Source organism: Amphiprion ocellaris, chromosome 14 (assembly GCF_022539595.1).
Source record: "Amphiprion ocellaris isolate individual 3 ecotype Okinawa chromosome 14, ASM2253959v1, whole genome shotgun sequence".
In the NCBI taxonomy this organism is placed as follows: domain Eukaryota; kingdom Metazoa; phylum Chordata; class Actinopteri; family Pomacentridae; genus Amphiprion; species Amphiprion ocellaris.
The window spans coordinates 16934599-16951949 of NC_072779.1; the positions used below are offsets into that span (position 1 = coordinate 16934599).

The 17351-nt window shown below is 39.0% G+C and overlaps 1 protein-coding gene across 12 annotated transcripts in view; it reads right to left on the reverse strand.

The window, feature by feature from the left end:
* The window catches only part of msi2b (musashi RNA-binding protein 2b), a 259035-nt gene that overhangs the window by 170929 nt on the left and 70755 nt on the right, over window positions 1–17351 (reverse strand). For all 12 annotated transcript variants that reach the window (XM_055016998.1, XM_055017003.1, XM_055016996.1 and 9 more), the window contains exon 6: window positions 2321–2413. In XM_055016998.1, coding sequence (XP_054872973.1) covers window positions 2321–2413 — 93 coding nt within the window. The remainder of the gene's footprint in view (window positions 1–2320; window positions 2414–17351) is intronic.

Genomic DNA, 17351 nt, shown 5'->3' on the forward strand with positions numbered 1-17351 from the left:
AGAAAGACAGACTGATGACTGACTGACAGACTGACACACATACTGCCACCAAGATTCTATGAAGGGGAAACTGAATTAATTGGTTTTTCCTTCTGTGGATAAGTCTTCAGAGTGGTGTGTATGTGGCGATAATGGTAGGTTGCACTGACAGGCAGGTTATTTAATAAATCCTGGGATGTGTAAGGCAGAAAGAAAGGACACACACAAAACAGAGAAAACCTCTTCTTTCATTCTGTATCTTGTCTGCCATAGCCCACAATATCTACTCTGATTTTCTTTTTGCCGAAGACACTCAAATCTGCTCAACACACACATACACACACATACCCCTAATCATGCACCCACATAAATACACTTAATCGCTGACACACTCACGCATGGCAAGAGCAGTACTGCAAACACATCCAAGCATGCACAAGTAGGCTATAAAAGCACACACAGAAACATGCACAAGATCTTGCTCAATCAGTCTGATTTGTTTGTTTCCTCCTAAGCATTTGAGGATTCCTCAAGGAGGAAAAAACTTTGTATAATCAAGTCAATTATGTCATTCAATCAAGTCGAAAATCATTTCGAGCCCTTTCTCACATCCATTGATTGCAAAGTCGTGCTGAATATTTGCTTGCTCCATTCTATTGTGCAAATAAGCCATCTTTATTTGGAACGGCAGGCCAGGCCACAGTGAGGTCTTCAATGTCACTTTCAACAGAAAAAGAGCCAAAACAAAGTCCTTCACCTTGCTCACTTTCAGTCAAGAAAATAACACTGGGCTTTCGAGGGGCGAGGTGGTTGCATATTGTCTCTGAGCAAAATAATAAAAAAAAAAAAATAACAGTTTCTATTAATTTATAACAGCTCGTTTGTCCCCTTCAGGACATGGTACATTATGTGCCCATGAAAAATCCATCCTCACTAAAATTGTTTAAACTCAAGGTCAAGTGCTGAGTGTTACAGGGACTGTATCAGCTCAAGGTGACCTTGACTGATGTGGAATATGACATGAGGGAAATGGATCTCTGCTCAGTGTGGGGAAATTATCTGTGAAATGCTGCCACTGTATCAAAGCCTGTTTGTGTGTGAGCACATGCTTGTGTGTGTGTGTGTGTGTGTGTGAGAGAGAGTGTGTGTGTGTGTGTGTGTGTGTGTGGGTGCTGTATGTATGTCCTTGTATGAAAGGGTGTGCATATACGCCTCACTCAGCTGAGGGTACTTGGTCAGGAGAACAGCATGCTGAAACTGCAGCAGCACACAGGAGCAGCAAACAGCTAAATACGAGCTGCTGTCCAATAAACTGGGTGAGTTGTTCTTCCACTGAAATAATGCTGTCACAATATCAGAACTATGACTTTGATTCCAATACTGAATTATATTTGATTACAACGTCGTGCTACTATAGATAAGACATAAAATACCCTTTTTTTTTTTAGTTTTTTAAAAGGGGGAGGGGGTTTGGTCATGGCAGCTGGTTGTCATTGCTTGTTTGCTCTGTAAGCAAAATGCATGTTGTTGACCAGGCATGGTGGGCTGTGTGGAGCTCCTGCCATATCTTCAGTTGTTTGCTTGTCACAATAGATATTTATTTGTCTTGCTGCCAGGAGAGGAACCAAAATGGGGCTGCTGGCTTCTTTTAAGACTCAAATGCGAGACTACGATGAAGACTGAGACGCTGGCCATGTGGTGTGAATCACAGTAGCCGTGTTTCCATATGACTGTCGAACGAATTTGAAATGTCACGAAAAATAGAAAGAAAATGCGAATTAGATGAGGGGAATAAATTAGGCAGCGTAATGTCATCAGTAGGTGGCAGTACAAATGGTTGTAATAAGCGAGAAACAAAATGAGATCTTTGCCGGCTTCTATAAACCTCGAAGAAGAGGAAGAAACAAACAACATTTTGGTCATTTATGAGAGGAAAATGGAGAAAAGTCTTTGGGAACTGTTTCAATCGAGCAAGTTGTCCTTTATGTCAGCTGGTATTAGGATGTTTGCGAGGCAACAGCTGATCAGTCACATTAGTTAAATGTTCGTTACACCAGAGTCTAATCAAATAAAATGATTTCATGAACTTTTTGGCATAGTTTTATCATTTGCATTAACTTTTTCTTAAGCAAAACTTCAAAATACACATAAAATACGCTTGTGAGACAGTTGGATTGACAGGGGGCGCTGTATTGTGTGACGGAGGCTTTGGTGAATTTTCAAGTGTAAAATTGACTCTCATGTTATCTTGATCATGATAACAACACAGCATGCAATGGAACCGAAGAGCGCTCAAGTGTTGTGACAACACTGTGCAGGATAATAACAAAAACAGTCTTACCTTCCCAAACTGTTCAAAATACTGCTTCACATCTTCCACTACTGTATTGGCTGACAAGCCACCCACAAATATTTTCTTTGTTCTTGTGACCATCTGGAAGGAAAAGGGCGAGAGGAGAAGATTAGTGACAGGACTTCAAATGCATTGCACAACACCTTTAATGAGACTCCAAGCAGACTGAGTGAGCAGCACCTGTGATGGAGGATGGAGGAGTGGGGACACAGAGCTGCTTAACAGGAATGCACGGATTCACAAAATAAAGTTTCAAAGACACTTTTGTATTATAGTGCAAGGTCACAAACGCTGAAGGTTTTGGCAAGAAAAAAAAAAATAGCTCGGCCAAGAAGAGCAGTTCACTCACAATGGCATTTCAAATGGAGGCTCCTAATCAAAACAGACTGTCACCGAATTAAAGACCTCCACTTCATTCGTAAAAGTTTCTGTTTATCTCTGCAAAACTTAAAAACAAAACAAAAAAAACCCAACAGCTTTAATTTATAGTGTTTCAAAAAACAATTAATGAGAGCTAGAAGATGGAATCGGAGTGCATTAAAGCCTCATTTAGTTTCAAACAGCAAGAATATTAAGGATTATTACCCACAGCATCAAAAAGGGCACAAACATCTGCTGCAGAGAACATGCTAATTTTAGGAGGGCAATTTCTCTGGGAAATACAGTAACAATTCAACAACCATGTAAAATCTCCTCTTTTGCACTCAAGGTTGCACCAAGTAAAAATTAACCTGTGAATGAATGAAATAGCAAAAGTCTTACTCTAAACTCAGACCTCTAAAACATCTGGTCAGCACAGGTGTTGAGGAAAATCAACCCTAAACATTTAAATAATAAATCAGATTTTGTTATTACAGCATTAGATTTGAGACACATTAAACAGTATTAGGAGGCCTGTGTTATTTGGACGTATTTTGTTTTGTTTTAAGCACAGGAGTAGGGTGCACTTCATGTCCCTGTGGCATCTATGATGTTATTATGGTTATTGCTTTAGCCTGATCTGACTCTGCAATGAGAGACTGCTCCAGCACTGTGGGGAGAAGGACTTTCACCTCAGCCTGTTTCAGCTGACCTCTGGTAATAGACATACAAAGGTGATGGCACTGCAAGTGGTTTTGCATGCGTTATATACACAGAATGGTTCCTTGCATACGTCAATATCAACAGTTACTGTCTGATCCACTGCTCTCTACAATACCTATTGGGCTAATTAAGATGTATAATATAGGAGAATGAATGGCAAATGCTAGTATTATAATAATTTTCACTTGTTTTTCTTGCACGTCTTTTGCAGAAAGAACAAGATTACTGCATATTACTGTGCTTTCAAAGACACATTTTCCCAAATAAATAGCAATAATCTTTACTGTCTCCTATAAAGTACTAAGCCTGTGAAACTGATTTCCTGACATGATGTGGCATATAGTGATGCACTGCTCTGTAATCTTACTGACAAACAAACAAACAGAAAAAAAGCAGCAGAAAAGGCTGCACAGAAAGTCACAGCTCTGATCTCCCTTGGCTCGCTGAATCAAACAAAAATAAATGATGGGGGCAAGATAAACATACTCTAGAGATGGCCAGCAAAGAACCAAGAGGGCTGAAAGAGTCTACCTTGATCAAAATGCTGACTGAGACACTTTCGATCTATGAAAGAGGCTTAACACTGAGAAAAAAGAAGCAACGTTCAGCTCGAGCTGAAGTAACCATCTGTCAAGTGCTTTCCAGGTGCACACAGTCTCACAGGCACATAGCCTGCACATATGCACACAGCTTCCCACACATAGGCCCTCTCTTACAGCTAGTTTTTTCTTTATAAATATTGCTGAAGCAAATTTTTTCTGTTTGTTTTTATCGTGTTATATTGTTTTATCACAAAACTTAATTAATCCAACATTTGTACCAAAAAAACGAAATGAAAGAAACATTTTTCAAAGGTGCTTTCATGAATGAAAAGAAACACATTTCAGATGTCTGCATTTATTCTCCTGTTTAACTCCAATTTAAAGGTGAAAGAGAGAAAACAGCTCTTAATGTGCTTACGCTTAAGGGTGAGAGGCGCTGGTAACTGCAAGCTGAACAAATAATCAGAAAAAAAGTAGCCACAAGAGTTTGCAGTAGACCGCGCACACTCAACCAGTAAATATATAATCGAGGGTGTTTTATTACACTGACAGCGTTTCAGTCAGCGCTTCATCAGCTTCACGAGAATGTGCAATGGGCCAAAGGCTTAAATATGCAAACACAGCTTGTGTAGTAATTAGCAATGGCATACAGGTGTCTAAATAGGCTTGACCCTCTCTGAAAATCAATATAGGTGCAAACATCATTACAAACAGACAAAAATACCACAGAAAAATATCCACTGAATGAAGTTTAAGTGCAGTAAACTGATATGTAATGACCAGGTTCTGTGACTGTTTCTGACACGTCATGTGATTCTAAGGATTCACGTTGGTCCAGATTAAAACATGAACAAATTCAAAAGATTTAAATTATCATTTGATTTTCATCTAGCAACATGAATGTTTCCACTCTGATACCAAATGCCATATGTGCCATACAAACTCCACACGTGTTAGTACGCCATTAACACCGAAACCTGCCAGTGGGTTTGACAGGAATGTTATCTTCAAAAAATTTGACAAAGTGACACCATTTGTCAGAGCCATAATCTGTAAAAACAGCAAGAATCATCAGATTTCACACTTTCTGACAGTCCTTGAGCTAACCATCTGTGACAGGCAGTTCTGTCATTAAAATGATCCAAATCTAAGCTTTAAATCATATTTTATCTACATGTGGCAATTAAAATTTTGCCAATAAGAAATCACTTTCAATAACCAGGTTCTGAAAAAAAAATAATTCTCAGCTCCTCAGAGAAGCAACTAACGACTCAGCTGTTGCCATCGGTCATGCCACAAAAATTCTGCAACTCTTCAACTGAACTGCAGGCAGTGTTAACACGGAGAACATAGGAGACATGTATGGAAATGACACAGAAGAAGTACAACCAAAATTTAACATATTTGACCTAAACACAGCATGGCTCGAAAATCGTATACAGAGGAGCAAGATGTTAGCAAGTCAGTGGAAGATACATTCAGCATGGTGAAATATCTTCTGTAGCTGATGTGAAGAGGAGTGTGAAAGATTTTCTAAAGGCTGTAAAAATGTAGGTAGGAAATTATCTATACTACGAAGAGCTAATGCTATTTAAGATAAGATAAGATAAGATAAGATAAGATAAGATAAGATAAGATAAGATAAGATAAGATAAGATAAGATAAGATAAGATAAGATAAGATAAGATAAGATAAGATAAGATAAGATAAACTTTATTGATCCCACAGTGGGGAAAGTTCACCGTTACAGCAGCTCCAAGGAGAATTTGTTCCGTAACTTGGCAATTTTTTTCATGTTCTGTAAAAGAAATCAAAAAAAAATCTACTTTTGCTTTTTTAAAATATTTCATTGCTCTGTATTTCTAGCCATGGCTGTGCTGTTTCCATAGAGGTGCAGGACTTCATATTGCAGTAAAAAATGAACCAGACAGTGCCTGGGCTTCAGAGGGTTAAACTCTACAAATGCTAGCAAATTACATGCTAAATGCAAGCTTAATTATACATTTTAACATGCGATATTACCATGGTAACGATAATGTAAAAGCACACCTGAGGCTGAGAGAGCACAGTTGAGGCTGAAGAAAGCAGAGTCAAGTCTGACAATACAAAGCTGAGAGTGACAAGTTGAGTCTGAGATGTCACTGGATCAGTGTATAGAAAAATAAACTCTCGTCTTTCTTCTGGGTTTTTGTTCTCCTGCCGTGCTAAGGATCTAAGAATAACAAAGTTGTTTTCTGCATTCATCCACAGTTTTATTTCCTGCTCGGTAGAACTACTACAGGCTCTCAGGGAAGCATATGGCAATGATATTTCTTTTTCCCCACATTGCGACGTTTGAATACTACCGACAGACACGCAAAATACCAACTGGCTAAGTTGGGGTTATACGCTGGCCGAGACCCAGCAGCTGCATCAGCCCCTCTCACCCCTCCTCCTCGCGACACCATGCCTCGGGCCTCAGAGGTTATCAGCCTTGGATGCTGCCGCCGGCAACCCCAAGCCAGACAGCTGCTGATAAACTGGCTGCGCGAGTATTTATCAACATCACTCACTTTTATCGTTGCCAATCTAGGTTAAAATAAATAAATAAATAAACAAGTCAATGTTCATCCCCGCTTGCCTCTCCACATCAGCTGTTTGTCCTGCTTCCCTTCAGGGCCACCCATTCCCTGGATTTTTTTTTTTTTTAGCCATCAGGCTGCAACCAGTCAAGTTTCCAGCCTTGTCTTTATACTTTGATATGTGTACCTAGCAGCCGATAGAATTGCTTGGGTTGAGATACAACATAATTTCTTTATTTTTCCTTCCATGATGACAACAGATATTGAACCTCATAGTCTTAGAGTCGCAGTGAAGTAACTGAAACGCTTTGGGAACATCTGCATCTATGTATAATTTAGTGTTAAAATGTAGTCTCGTGTGTTATCTAAATTAAAATTATGAGCAAGCAATTTATTTTCACTACGAAGACACAAATCACTCTATTGTTCTATCATTATTGAATACGTCGTTCAAACATTGGCCGTGTAGATTGGAAAAAAAAAAATCTGACCTCATAGGCTAATGACATCAACAAGAGCTAATTGGAGTCAGGAGTGCACTAACCTGGAGTCCAATCAATAAAACAAGACTGGAGGTGTGGGTTAGAGCAACTTTGACTTATAAAAACACTTATAACATTTTGAGGCTGCTATTCACAAGAAGAGAAAATGAGGTCTGAGAAGAAGTGGCAACAAGAAGAGTTGACTGGCATAAAACCGGAAAGAGTTCCAAAAGGGCTACAAAGTAATCTCAGCGAGTTCAGTCCAGTTAGACAAACTGTCTATAAACAGAGACGATTTAGTACTGTGTATACTCTCCCCAGACGTGACCGCCCAGCTAAGATGAATGCAAAAGCACAACAGGAATCCTAAATGAGGTAAAGAAGAACCCCAGAGTCACAGTTACATCACTGGAGCTGTTCTCTGTTCATGAGTTCGCAATAAACAAATCACTGAACAGGCAATGTATCCTGGCATCACATATCTATGGTGTCTTTTTGTCTGAACAACTTGTCATCATTGAGGGGTAAAATAGTTTGTAAGTCTATCAATCTATCTTACAGGACAATATCAGGGTTGCTGTCCACCCACTTAAGCTCAGTATAAGCAAGGTGATGCTGCACAACAGTCAGCAAAATAGCTGCAAATACACAAAACCTGCCTTCCTGTGTGGCCCATTCTGCAGATTAGTAATGCCACAAAAATCACTTCTTTGGTACCAAGGGGATACGAAAATTCTGAAAATGTGACAGTAGGTCATAGGTAGCCAACTGGAGACTGGGATTTCTCTAAAATAATGTTAGCAAGTGAGGGTGTAAGGAGATATTTAGTGATTCATTCGATGATCAGACACAAGTTAGAGTCGGCAAAAAGCCAAAATGCAAACAGTTTGGAACAAATGGAAAAAAAACACTTCAACTACTACACTACTGTTCAAAAGTTTGGGGTCACTTAGAAATGTCATTATTTTTAAAAGAAAAGCAGTTTTTTTCAAAGAAGATAACATTAAATTAATCAGAAGAAAAGAAAGTTTTCTTTTATTACTTGAAGGCCATCTCAAATTTTTTTTTTTTTTCAATTTAAAGAACTGCTTATTTTTGCTGCAATATTTACATCAGGAATCTCAGAATTTCTGAGATATTGGTGCCAACTGTTATATTTCTGGTATCATGACATCCCTAGTGCCGATCTGATCTGCAGCTACCAGAAGTGCTTGTTTGAGATTATTGCTGCCAAAGGAGGTTTGACTTGGTATTAAATTCAAGGGTTCGCTTAACCTTTATCTAAAGAGACTGTAATTGTTTTTGTGTTCTTAGCTTAGTCTGTCTATACTTATGACTTTGATGAATGAATTATGTCCAATCAATGCAGGAACCAGATCCCTTCAAAGAGTTCACAGACTTTTTCTTGCTACTTTATATTATGTCCCTCTATGCCTATGACCATATTTTTATGATAAGAGATAACAAGAGCAAAGGTTATTAAGGACTGACTCATGGTTCTAGAAACCTATCAGTTATTTCCCGGCATTTTAAAGAACTGCTTTTATTTTCTAAAATATTTACCAAGTGCAAAAACAACCAAGTTGACTGGATGAAATGACTTTGAAGCTGCATTTAATTTGACACAGATCATTTTACATTTTAACGAACGCATTTGTTTTTTAACCAAATCACACACTATGCAATAATAACCACTAGGGAACAGAAAATTCCCTACACCAGATTAATAGCAACATTAGTTCTCATCATTTGGGTAAGGCTGCAGTATTTTAAAAGTCTTTCTCAACAACATTTCAATTCACGCTCACAGTTTTAAAAATGGACCACTCTTCAACCCAGTTTTTCTGTTAACCCAATTTTTCAACCATTCAGTTATTTTTGCACATCCCTAAGAGACAGTAAGGAGAGTTATCAGTGTGCATGAGAAAGTTCATGCGTGCCCACACATGAATGTGTTTCTAATTTCTTGAGTGCACATTGCCGTGCGCGCCAAGGGCTGCAACACTTACTGCCCTGGTGCACTTATCATGAAAATAGAAAGCATGCTGCAGATACATACAGAGAGGGAGACAAAAATGTAAAAAGTTCCTGGTGCAGTCTTATCAACACCTGTTAGCAGTTTTTCACAATGACAGATGGAAGAAAATGAATAATCATATACCTCAAAGAATAGTATGACCTATTCTTTGAGGTCATTGAGAAAAAGCAGCAGAAGCTATCTCATGGTGCCTCTCACTAGGCATGAGGACTGAGCTTGAAACCATTTTAACATTTTCAGAAGTTAGGAGGGGACTGGTTTGATTTTGTGACTCCTAAAAAGCCATAATAGCATCTCAGAACATCTTGATTTTAATAAAAGCAAAACTCAAATAGCCAAAATCCAATGTTTTCAGAACTCCAACTCTGCATTAAGATTGGAACTTTAGTGCATCGATGTTGGTTGGAGAACTGAGCATTCAAGCATTCAAACAGTGTTCGTTCAACTCTAAATCACTAGAAAACAAACACTGATACATCGTCCAAATGGCAAACTTTGTTCTGGTATTATAATGCTGTGTAAAGAACAAACAACACTGTCAGTTCAAATAAAAACAAAAATATAAATATAAATAAAAACACTTCAATTCACATAAATACAGACCGAAGAGTGCTTACAACTGAACTCTTTGTCCATACATCTCTACAACAATATCCTATTCCTAGACCGCAGCATACACAGAAAGTGAAACCCTTTCGCTGGCATCACAGCGAGAACCTGGACATATTGTGGAGGTTAACATAACTGCAGCAAAAAACACCTAGTCTGGAGCTGTTAATCATATCATACACTCACAGAAAAAAAAAATCATATTGCCAGAAATACATTGTGTGGGTGATTGGATGATCATCTATCATTCTCTTGTCCCATGGAAATAACCCCAAATCAACTGTCTTGGACTACAGTTGACAATGGTAGTCCTAGCTTTGCTCTCCAAGAGACCCTCTGCAACCTAGAGGGCCACTGCAACTAGATCCTGTAGCAGGTGGAGAGCTGAATCAAGTGCCACAACGCCAAACCCACCAAGGCTGCAGAGGAAGGACGCCATAAAATCCACCTGTGTTGAGATAGTCACAGTCTAAGAACTTGGAGTTCATCCATGTAACGTCAGGCTCACTAAGGAGGCAGCAGAATGACACTGAAAGCTCCCACAACAGCAACCTCACTGCTTGTTCTGTAAAAACAAAACAACATGGAAGAAAAAGAAGAGGCACCGATAGGTCATGCACCAACATGCTGAAAGATACGTGAAAGCGGTAAAGATACGAACCACCAAGTCTGGTCAATCCAGGCAAGCAAATACACAACTACTTTTGTGATCACGAGTTTGACTAAATGCATGGGGAAAATATTGATTCAGTTTCGTTGATTGTGATTCTACCCAAAAAAAAACATGACGCAATGTTTTGCTGGATCACCTACCTCTATAAATACCCCTTAATTCTTCTCATCAACTGGTCAAAAAATAATAAATAACCCCTCTGTTTGTACAGCCTACGGTGCTCTGAAGTGCTGAAAATGTACTGGAGTAGGACATCACAGTGCAAGCAGCTTTACCCCTCTAACATGTTAAGTTTGAGGAATGTGCAGTCTGATGCCTTCGTCTAATGATCATGTTTAATATTCAGGATTTTGATGATAAATCTTGTGCAGCAGTAATGTGCCTAATCATTTTGGTATGGTCTCCAGGGTACCAAAGTGCTCTTTAAGAGGAACCCAATGGATCTGAGTGAGCCAGACTGGTGAAAAGTATTGGTATGACAAGTAGGGACAATCAGCTGACCTTGTTAACAGTGTAAATGAATAGGACATTGAAAATAATCTTTCACCACCCATAAAAGTAAATGTTTAAGTGGCTTTAGAAATGGCTTGTCATTCGAGACTCAAAGGAACATGCAAAAATGCAAGCGAAATGTATGCAAAACACACAGAGGCAGTTTGGCGACTGTAACACGCTCCTCTGACTCACAAAGCAATACAACAAATTTGTGGCATATCTTTCTAAACCATGCCACAAAAACTCATTCCAGACCAGGCTGTCTCACTTGGGCAGCATGTATAATGGCTTTCTTCCTTTCCTCAGTAAGTGTACACAATACGTCTCATTGCAAATCCTTTATAATGCTGTGCTCCCGGTTTAAGCACGCACCATAAAAGAGGGGGCTGCTGTGGGTGTTGAGGAAGTTGAAAAAGATAAGCCTGTAGCTAATATTGCAGCATACAATGTTATTTTTATTTGAGGAAAATTTAGGACTTCTACCTATGGCAACAAACAAAACTCAAAGAACCTCTTGGATGCACCTACAAAAAAGCTATTAGTGTTTTGAACATGCATGCAGAACAAAGAATGCAACAGCAAAGCGTGAGCTTTATTAACTCCCCAAGTGAGATATGAGAGAAGATTAATATAGTGTGAAACAGTATGAAAGTAGAAGAAAACAGGCGGAGTGGGAGAAAAAAGTGTGTAACATATTTATGCAAATCTTGACACTCCAGCTCTGATGCTCCAAGTATGTTGTCTTCTAAATTCCATTCAGAGAGGCATGGCAATGACAGATGGTGACAAAGACAGGTAAGAGTTTCACTGTCGAAGTTGTAAACTGACACCAGGAGGGGAGAAAGAAAATGTTTATTCTTTGACTACAGATCAATGTCTTCATCATTCTTTAAGCCACTGTTTTTCTAACATGCAACATACATGTCTTTCAGCTCTTTTTTTAAACTGTGCCTTACTATGAAGGATTTTTTTCACATTTTACAATTTCAAAAACATCAAGTGAGTACACCTGTGAGCAATATCACTTCAATGTCAGATTAATTCAAAATTGTGTCATCCCACAGTGATTTCTTTATAAATCTGTTCATTACTGAAATTCTAAACTTTTTATTTTCTTTTTTACAGTATTTACACTTTTAAAGGTGGACTCAGTTCTCCTCAGCATGGTGGATACCAGCATTCTGTCATTCTTCAAAGACTATTTTTTTCAGCGGTTTTTGCTAGAAGGGTTGTGTTCTCCGTTTTTCTCTTTAAAATACCCCAAATTTGTTCTTTTGGATTCAAGTCAACATACTTGGCCCGTGCCTAGTTTTAACTGTTTTCTTCTTCAGAAACTCTTACTTGAATTGCCAGTGCACTATAGATTTTTGTCATGCTGGAGTAGTCCTCTTCTGCTAAACTACTACAGACTAGTAGAAGTAGTAGTCATCTTGTCAGAGAGCATTACAATATACCAGCAGGCATTTATAAATGTCATATCCACAAATATTTTTTCATACAGCCCCACATCACCATTGCCAAGTTCATGCTTCACTATCTGGACTATGCATTCAGTCTGGTAGTCAATCTTTTTCTCATGTGGCAAAAGAACTTTCACCCAGTTTTCAACAGGTTCCTTTTCATATTGTCTCCATTTAGTGTTTGAGTCGATGATCAGGGACAAGTTGTAGTTAGAAAAAAAACAAAATGCAAATGGTGTCACATTTGGAAGTAAAGGAAAAAAAACAAGTCAAACTTATCTAAGCTGCTCAAAAACAGACATCCAGATCTGTACACAGAATTCAAGGTGATATGGTTTCAGCTGTTACTTTATATTAACATGTCATCCCATTGGTCACATTCTGAAATGTTACCGCTTCCCACAAATATTACCACACTCTCAATTCTGTGCTTCACTGTCAGGACTATGCATTCACTCTGGTCGTCGTAGCCAGGATCACAACAAATTTGACCCCATCTGGGACAAATACATTTATCTTGTTCTTGTGGCAAAAGAACTTGCTCCCAGTAGGGAGGTAGGCTCGTTTTCATATTTAGCAAAATTTCAGTTTGTGCCAAAGAGCAAGGAAGGTTTGTTTTTCTTGGATGCCATCCACAGAGGTTGATGTTATGCCATGTCCTTCGTACTACCTGAGCTGCCACAGAAACTCCAATTTCCAGTCAAGACTAGTGTACCAAGTCTAAAGCACCTGCCAGTCTGATTTTCAGACTTAGATTGTACAAGCAAGTTACTCCCATGGCATCATTTAGGAGACCTGCTGCTACTGTTCACATTAGTGATATTACAGTTTGCTCAGCACCTCCAGATTACTGTTGCATCTGTGTTTTGACTGATTTTTAACTTGTCATCCAACTTCCTATATCTTTTTTGACTTTAGTGAAGTTTCACAATCAAGAGTTTTAATTCTTCTTGTCCATGTGGAGCCATGATGCACATATGCAAATTAACGCAGATCCAGAAGTGAGAAGGTCCTAGTTTTCACAGATCATTTTATAACCATATTGATTAAATTAGGAAATCAGGGTTACCAGTTTCCTTCAACCTGCACCATCAGAACACTGCATTCAGCATGGGATCCACAACTTTTTCCGGCCTTGTTGTTCAACAGGCTAGATAACAGAGAAGTGCACCAAGGTCCCCTCTTAACTTTCCTGGACTATGGTAACTGAGTACACACAGTTAGTGTAGCAATAGTGTACAAGGATAAGCACAGGGCTGCTTTACTTTTGTTAATGTACATTAACAACAACAACATTAGCACACTCACTCACACAGAGACATGCACACACACTCTTTTGTTCTTTAATTGTGTACATTTAGTTACAGTGTATTGTATATATTTTGTGTTTTACTTTCTTTCTGATTTTTAATCTATATTCTGGTCTATGTAAAGTTGCATTAGAGTGAATGCTGCCAACCTCTACTATTCAGAACTCAAGAACCTTCAGCCTAGCTATTGATATGGTAATTTTAGTTGTGGTTATTAATTTAATTATTAATCAGAGTTCCAAATTCATAGTTTAGTGTCTTTTGTGAGTCTGATTTATGAGACGCATCTTTTGACTCAGTCTATTTTCCTTCAATTGAAGGTGGTGCCCCGATTTTGAGCGAGACTGATTTATGGACCCCGATTTAATAACCCGAGGGCACCAATGATAATAAGAATAAGAAAACAGCACCACAGAGGGTTAAAAAGGTTCTTCTTCTTTGTTTTACAGTGGTTGGCATCAAGAAAGGATTTTTTGTTGTTGTTTGAGTTGAAGTAAGTGAACTTTACAATATTATGGCGTCACATTTCCATGGTGATGGCAAGAATAGGGTGTACGCCAATACCCTTATTAAAAGGAATTACCGATGAATCACCCTCATGCATGAATCATAATATATGAATCATAACATCAATACCAGTCACGTTTTATGCATGATCCATGATGATGAAGATACAGAAAAATGGAAATGTATGGCCAAAAATAGCATATCGTCAATATTTTAAACAGAAAAATTCACAAATCATGTTTTCAGGGGAGTTCATGCCTTATTGAGAAGAGCCAAGCTTCCCCTGGCTCATCTGTAGTTTGCACCCTGACGATCAGCGATTGAATAAGTTATGAAAAATCAGCGTGGGAGATTTATAGTAGAACTTGAAAAGTTCAGTCTTAAAACTCTTTAAAGCTTTTTAAAAATAATGTAATAGCCTAGTTGATAAGCAGCTATTATGGCCTCTGTCAAACATATAAAACCGGACTGGTGCTGTTATGAGCCATTATAAGTCAAGAAAAATCCATCCATCCATTATCTATACACCGCTTAATCCTCACTAGGGTCGCAGGGGGTGCTGGAGTCTATCCCAGCTGACTCAGGTGAAGGCAGGGGACACCCTAGACAGGTCGCCAGTCTGTCGCAGGGCCACATACAAAGACAAACAAGCACTCTCACATTCACACCTACGGGCAATTTAGAATAATCAATTAACCTCAGCATATTTTTGGACTGTGGGAGGAAGCCGGAGTACCCGGAGAAAACCCACGCATGCACAGGGAGAACATGCAAACTCCATGCAGAAAGATCCCGGGAAAGCCGGGACGTGAACCAGGGATCTTCTTGCTGCAAGGCGAAAGTGCTAACCACTACGCCACTGTGCAGCCCAGTCAAGAAAAATATAGATTTAAATAAAAGACCACAGAGGGAGAAAGAAGGAGCATCATTTGGACATTGGCAGCTTGCTGCCTCTCTTGTACTGTGCAGCTAAACAAAGAGCTTCAGCAAAGTCACCTCATGATGCATCTTTTAATGCACATCTCTGTCCATCTCTATTACTCACTGTTTCAAGCTAAGTATAGTGTCTCACCTCCTTGTATGTGTGACAAAACAGTGCTGCAGATTTTACACTTGCTTTTCCCAGACGTAAAATTTCAGGCGCAATTTCCTCTGCCGCTGTGGTCAGTCTACGATGATGAATCAGAGGCAGCAGATATTTGCATAAATTTCCATTCTGTCCTCCCATATGTTGCTCCATGAGCAGGAACCCCTTAAAACACATATTACACAAGATCAAACACGTTGCTTTCCTTCCATTTTACCTGTGCGAAAACCTTGTCGTGGTACTTACTCAAATACATCAATTGGATACATCAAGGTACTTTTATCCATCTGCTCTGGTCATGGGATTTCATTTTGGAGAGAGGTTCATGCTGTGATCCATGAGATCACTGCTAAACAATTTATGTTGTCTCCATTGTTTTCCCTGCTGTACCAGACAACATTTGTGATACAGATGCTAAACCTCTGTCAATAATTCTGGCTAAAAATGTATATTGCCATCTGAGTCTGCTGCACATGTTCCTACAGCTGACAGCTCTTTTCCAGCTAAAGAAATTGGCTCGTGACCTAAATCAGAAATCGCCCAAATCCTGACACTTCAGAAAACTTGCATTCTTTCAGAGAAACTTTGCTTATCCTGGGAAGGTGATCAAAGGGGCAGTGGTGGTGCAACGGTTAAGTCTCTGGACTACTGATCAGAAGGTCAGAGGTTCAAGCTCCGATGTGGCCACTGTTGGGCCCTTGAGCAAGGCCCTTAACCCTTCCTGCTCCAGGGGGCGCTGTGCTGTGGCTGACCCGTTGCTCTGACTCCCCCAATTGGGGAGATATGCGAAAATCTGAATTTCCCCTCGTGGGATTAATAAGGGATAATAAAAATAAAAAATTGATTGCTTTAACTACAGCTCATTTATTTTCAATTATATTCTTGTACAAATCTTACATTTTTAAAATGACAATAGACAGTCTTTAAACTCCTTCTCCACTCGCGTTTCCAAGTGGTATTACTGTTGGTGTCAATGTCACAAAGAACTGATCACATTCTGTTTTCTTCAAAGCGTCACAAATACTAACAGCAAAGGACTCAAAACAATCAACATCACTTACAGAATCCCCTCTGGGGATTAACAAAGTCTATCTAAGTCTAAGTCTAAGAAATAAACAAAGTTGCATCTGCATCTTGGTTCATTGTTTGGCTTAGCAATGCTGCTCTTAACAGCCCGGCTACTAATAAAGCAAGAAACAGCCTAAAAATCCCAATTGAAAATAGTAACCCTGATCTCAGAGTTATAATAATGGCAGCAAAACACACAGTTGCATTTGTAAGTAGGCAAGTGATGCTACTCACTGATCGAGTAGAAATAATGCCAATTGAATGCCACTTTTGAACTCTCTCAAGCCCCAAAGCTCTTGCCATCAAATGAATGCCCGCGAGGTTCCCTCTTGTTTGTTTCACCTCTGTTTCTATCTCTCCCTCTTTGCCTCCTTTGCCTCCTCTGACAATGAGGCTCTTTTTCTTTTGCCAAGTAGAGTTTCCACAGTTACTTCGGTTGTTCTTTGTGCTGTGAATCAAGCCTTAATTTTCCTGAGAGATTTTGGACCCAGTGTCAGCCAGACAGGGAACCAATCTAAACAACAATGGGGACATTACTCTATAGTTATTCTATTGTACAATCAACACTTAGTCAGTAATGATAAGTTAAACCAAAACACTTGTCCTCTTAAAATTTCTTTATATTTGCTGTTGAGTGGACTGGGGTAGGACTTTTTTGTATGTGTTAGTTTGTATGATTGTTAAGGGCATGTATGCACACCATTTGACAATCTACAAAAGAAAGAAAAAGGAATTTGATTGCAAGTCTTTACAATATCCTCCTTAGCATTCAGAAAATCAAGCGCCAGTTTTGCAATTATAAATAAGTAGAAGGTATAAAGGGGCAAATGAAATTATCAGTAAGTAAAGCTGAAGACCAACAAACACTAATTAGTTTTCAAATGCAAAGTTACATCCAATGACCTTTGGCCCTGTTCACATCTAGCAATTTTCAAACAAAAATATTGGACTGTTTATGAGTTTAGAACTATCGGGATTTAAATGGCAATACTTGCTGAACCAATGATACATAGTTTAAAAATGCAAATCGCGAAACTTTCAGAAACCCAATTCCAAACAATGCCTAATCTAAGGTCCTCTTTAAAACTCCCAACAGCGCTTTCA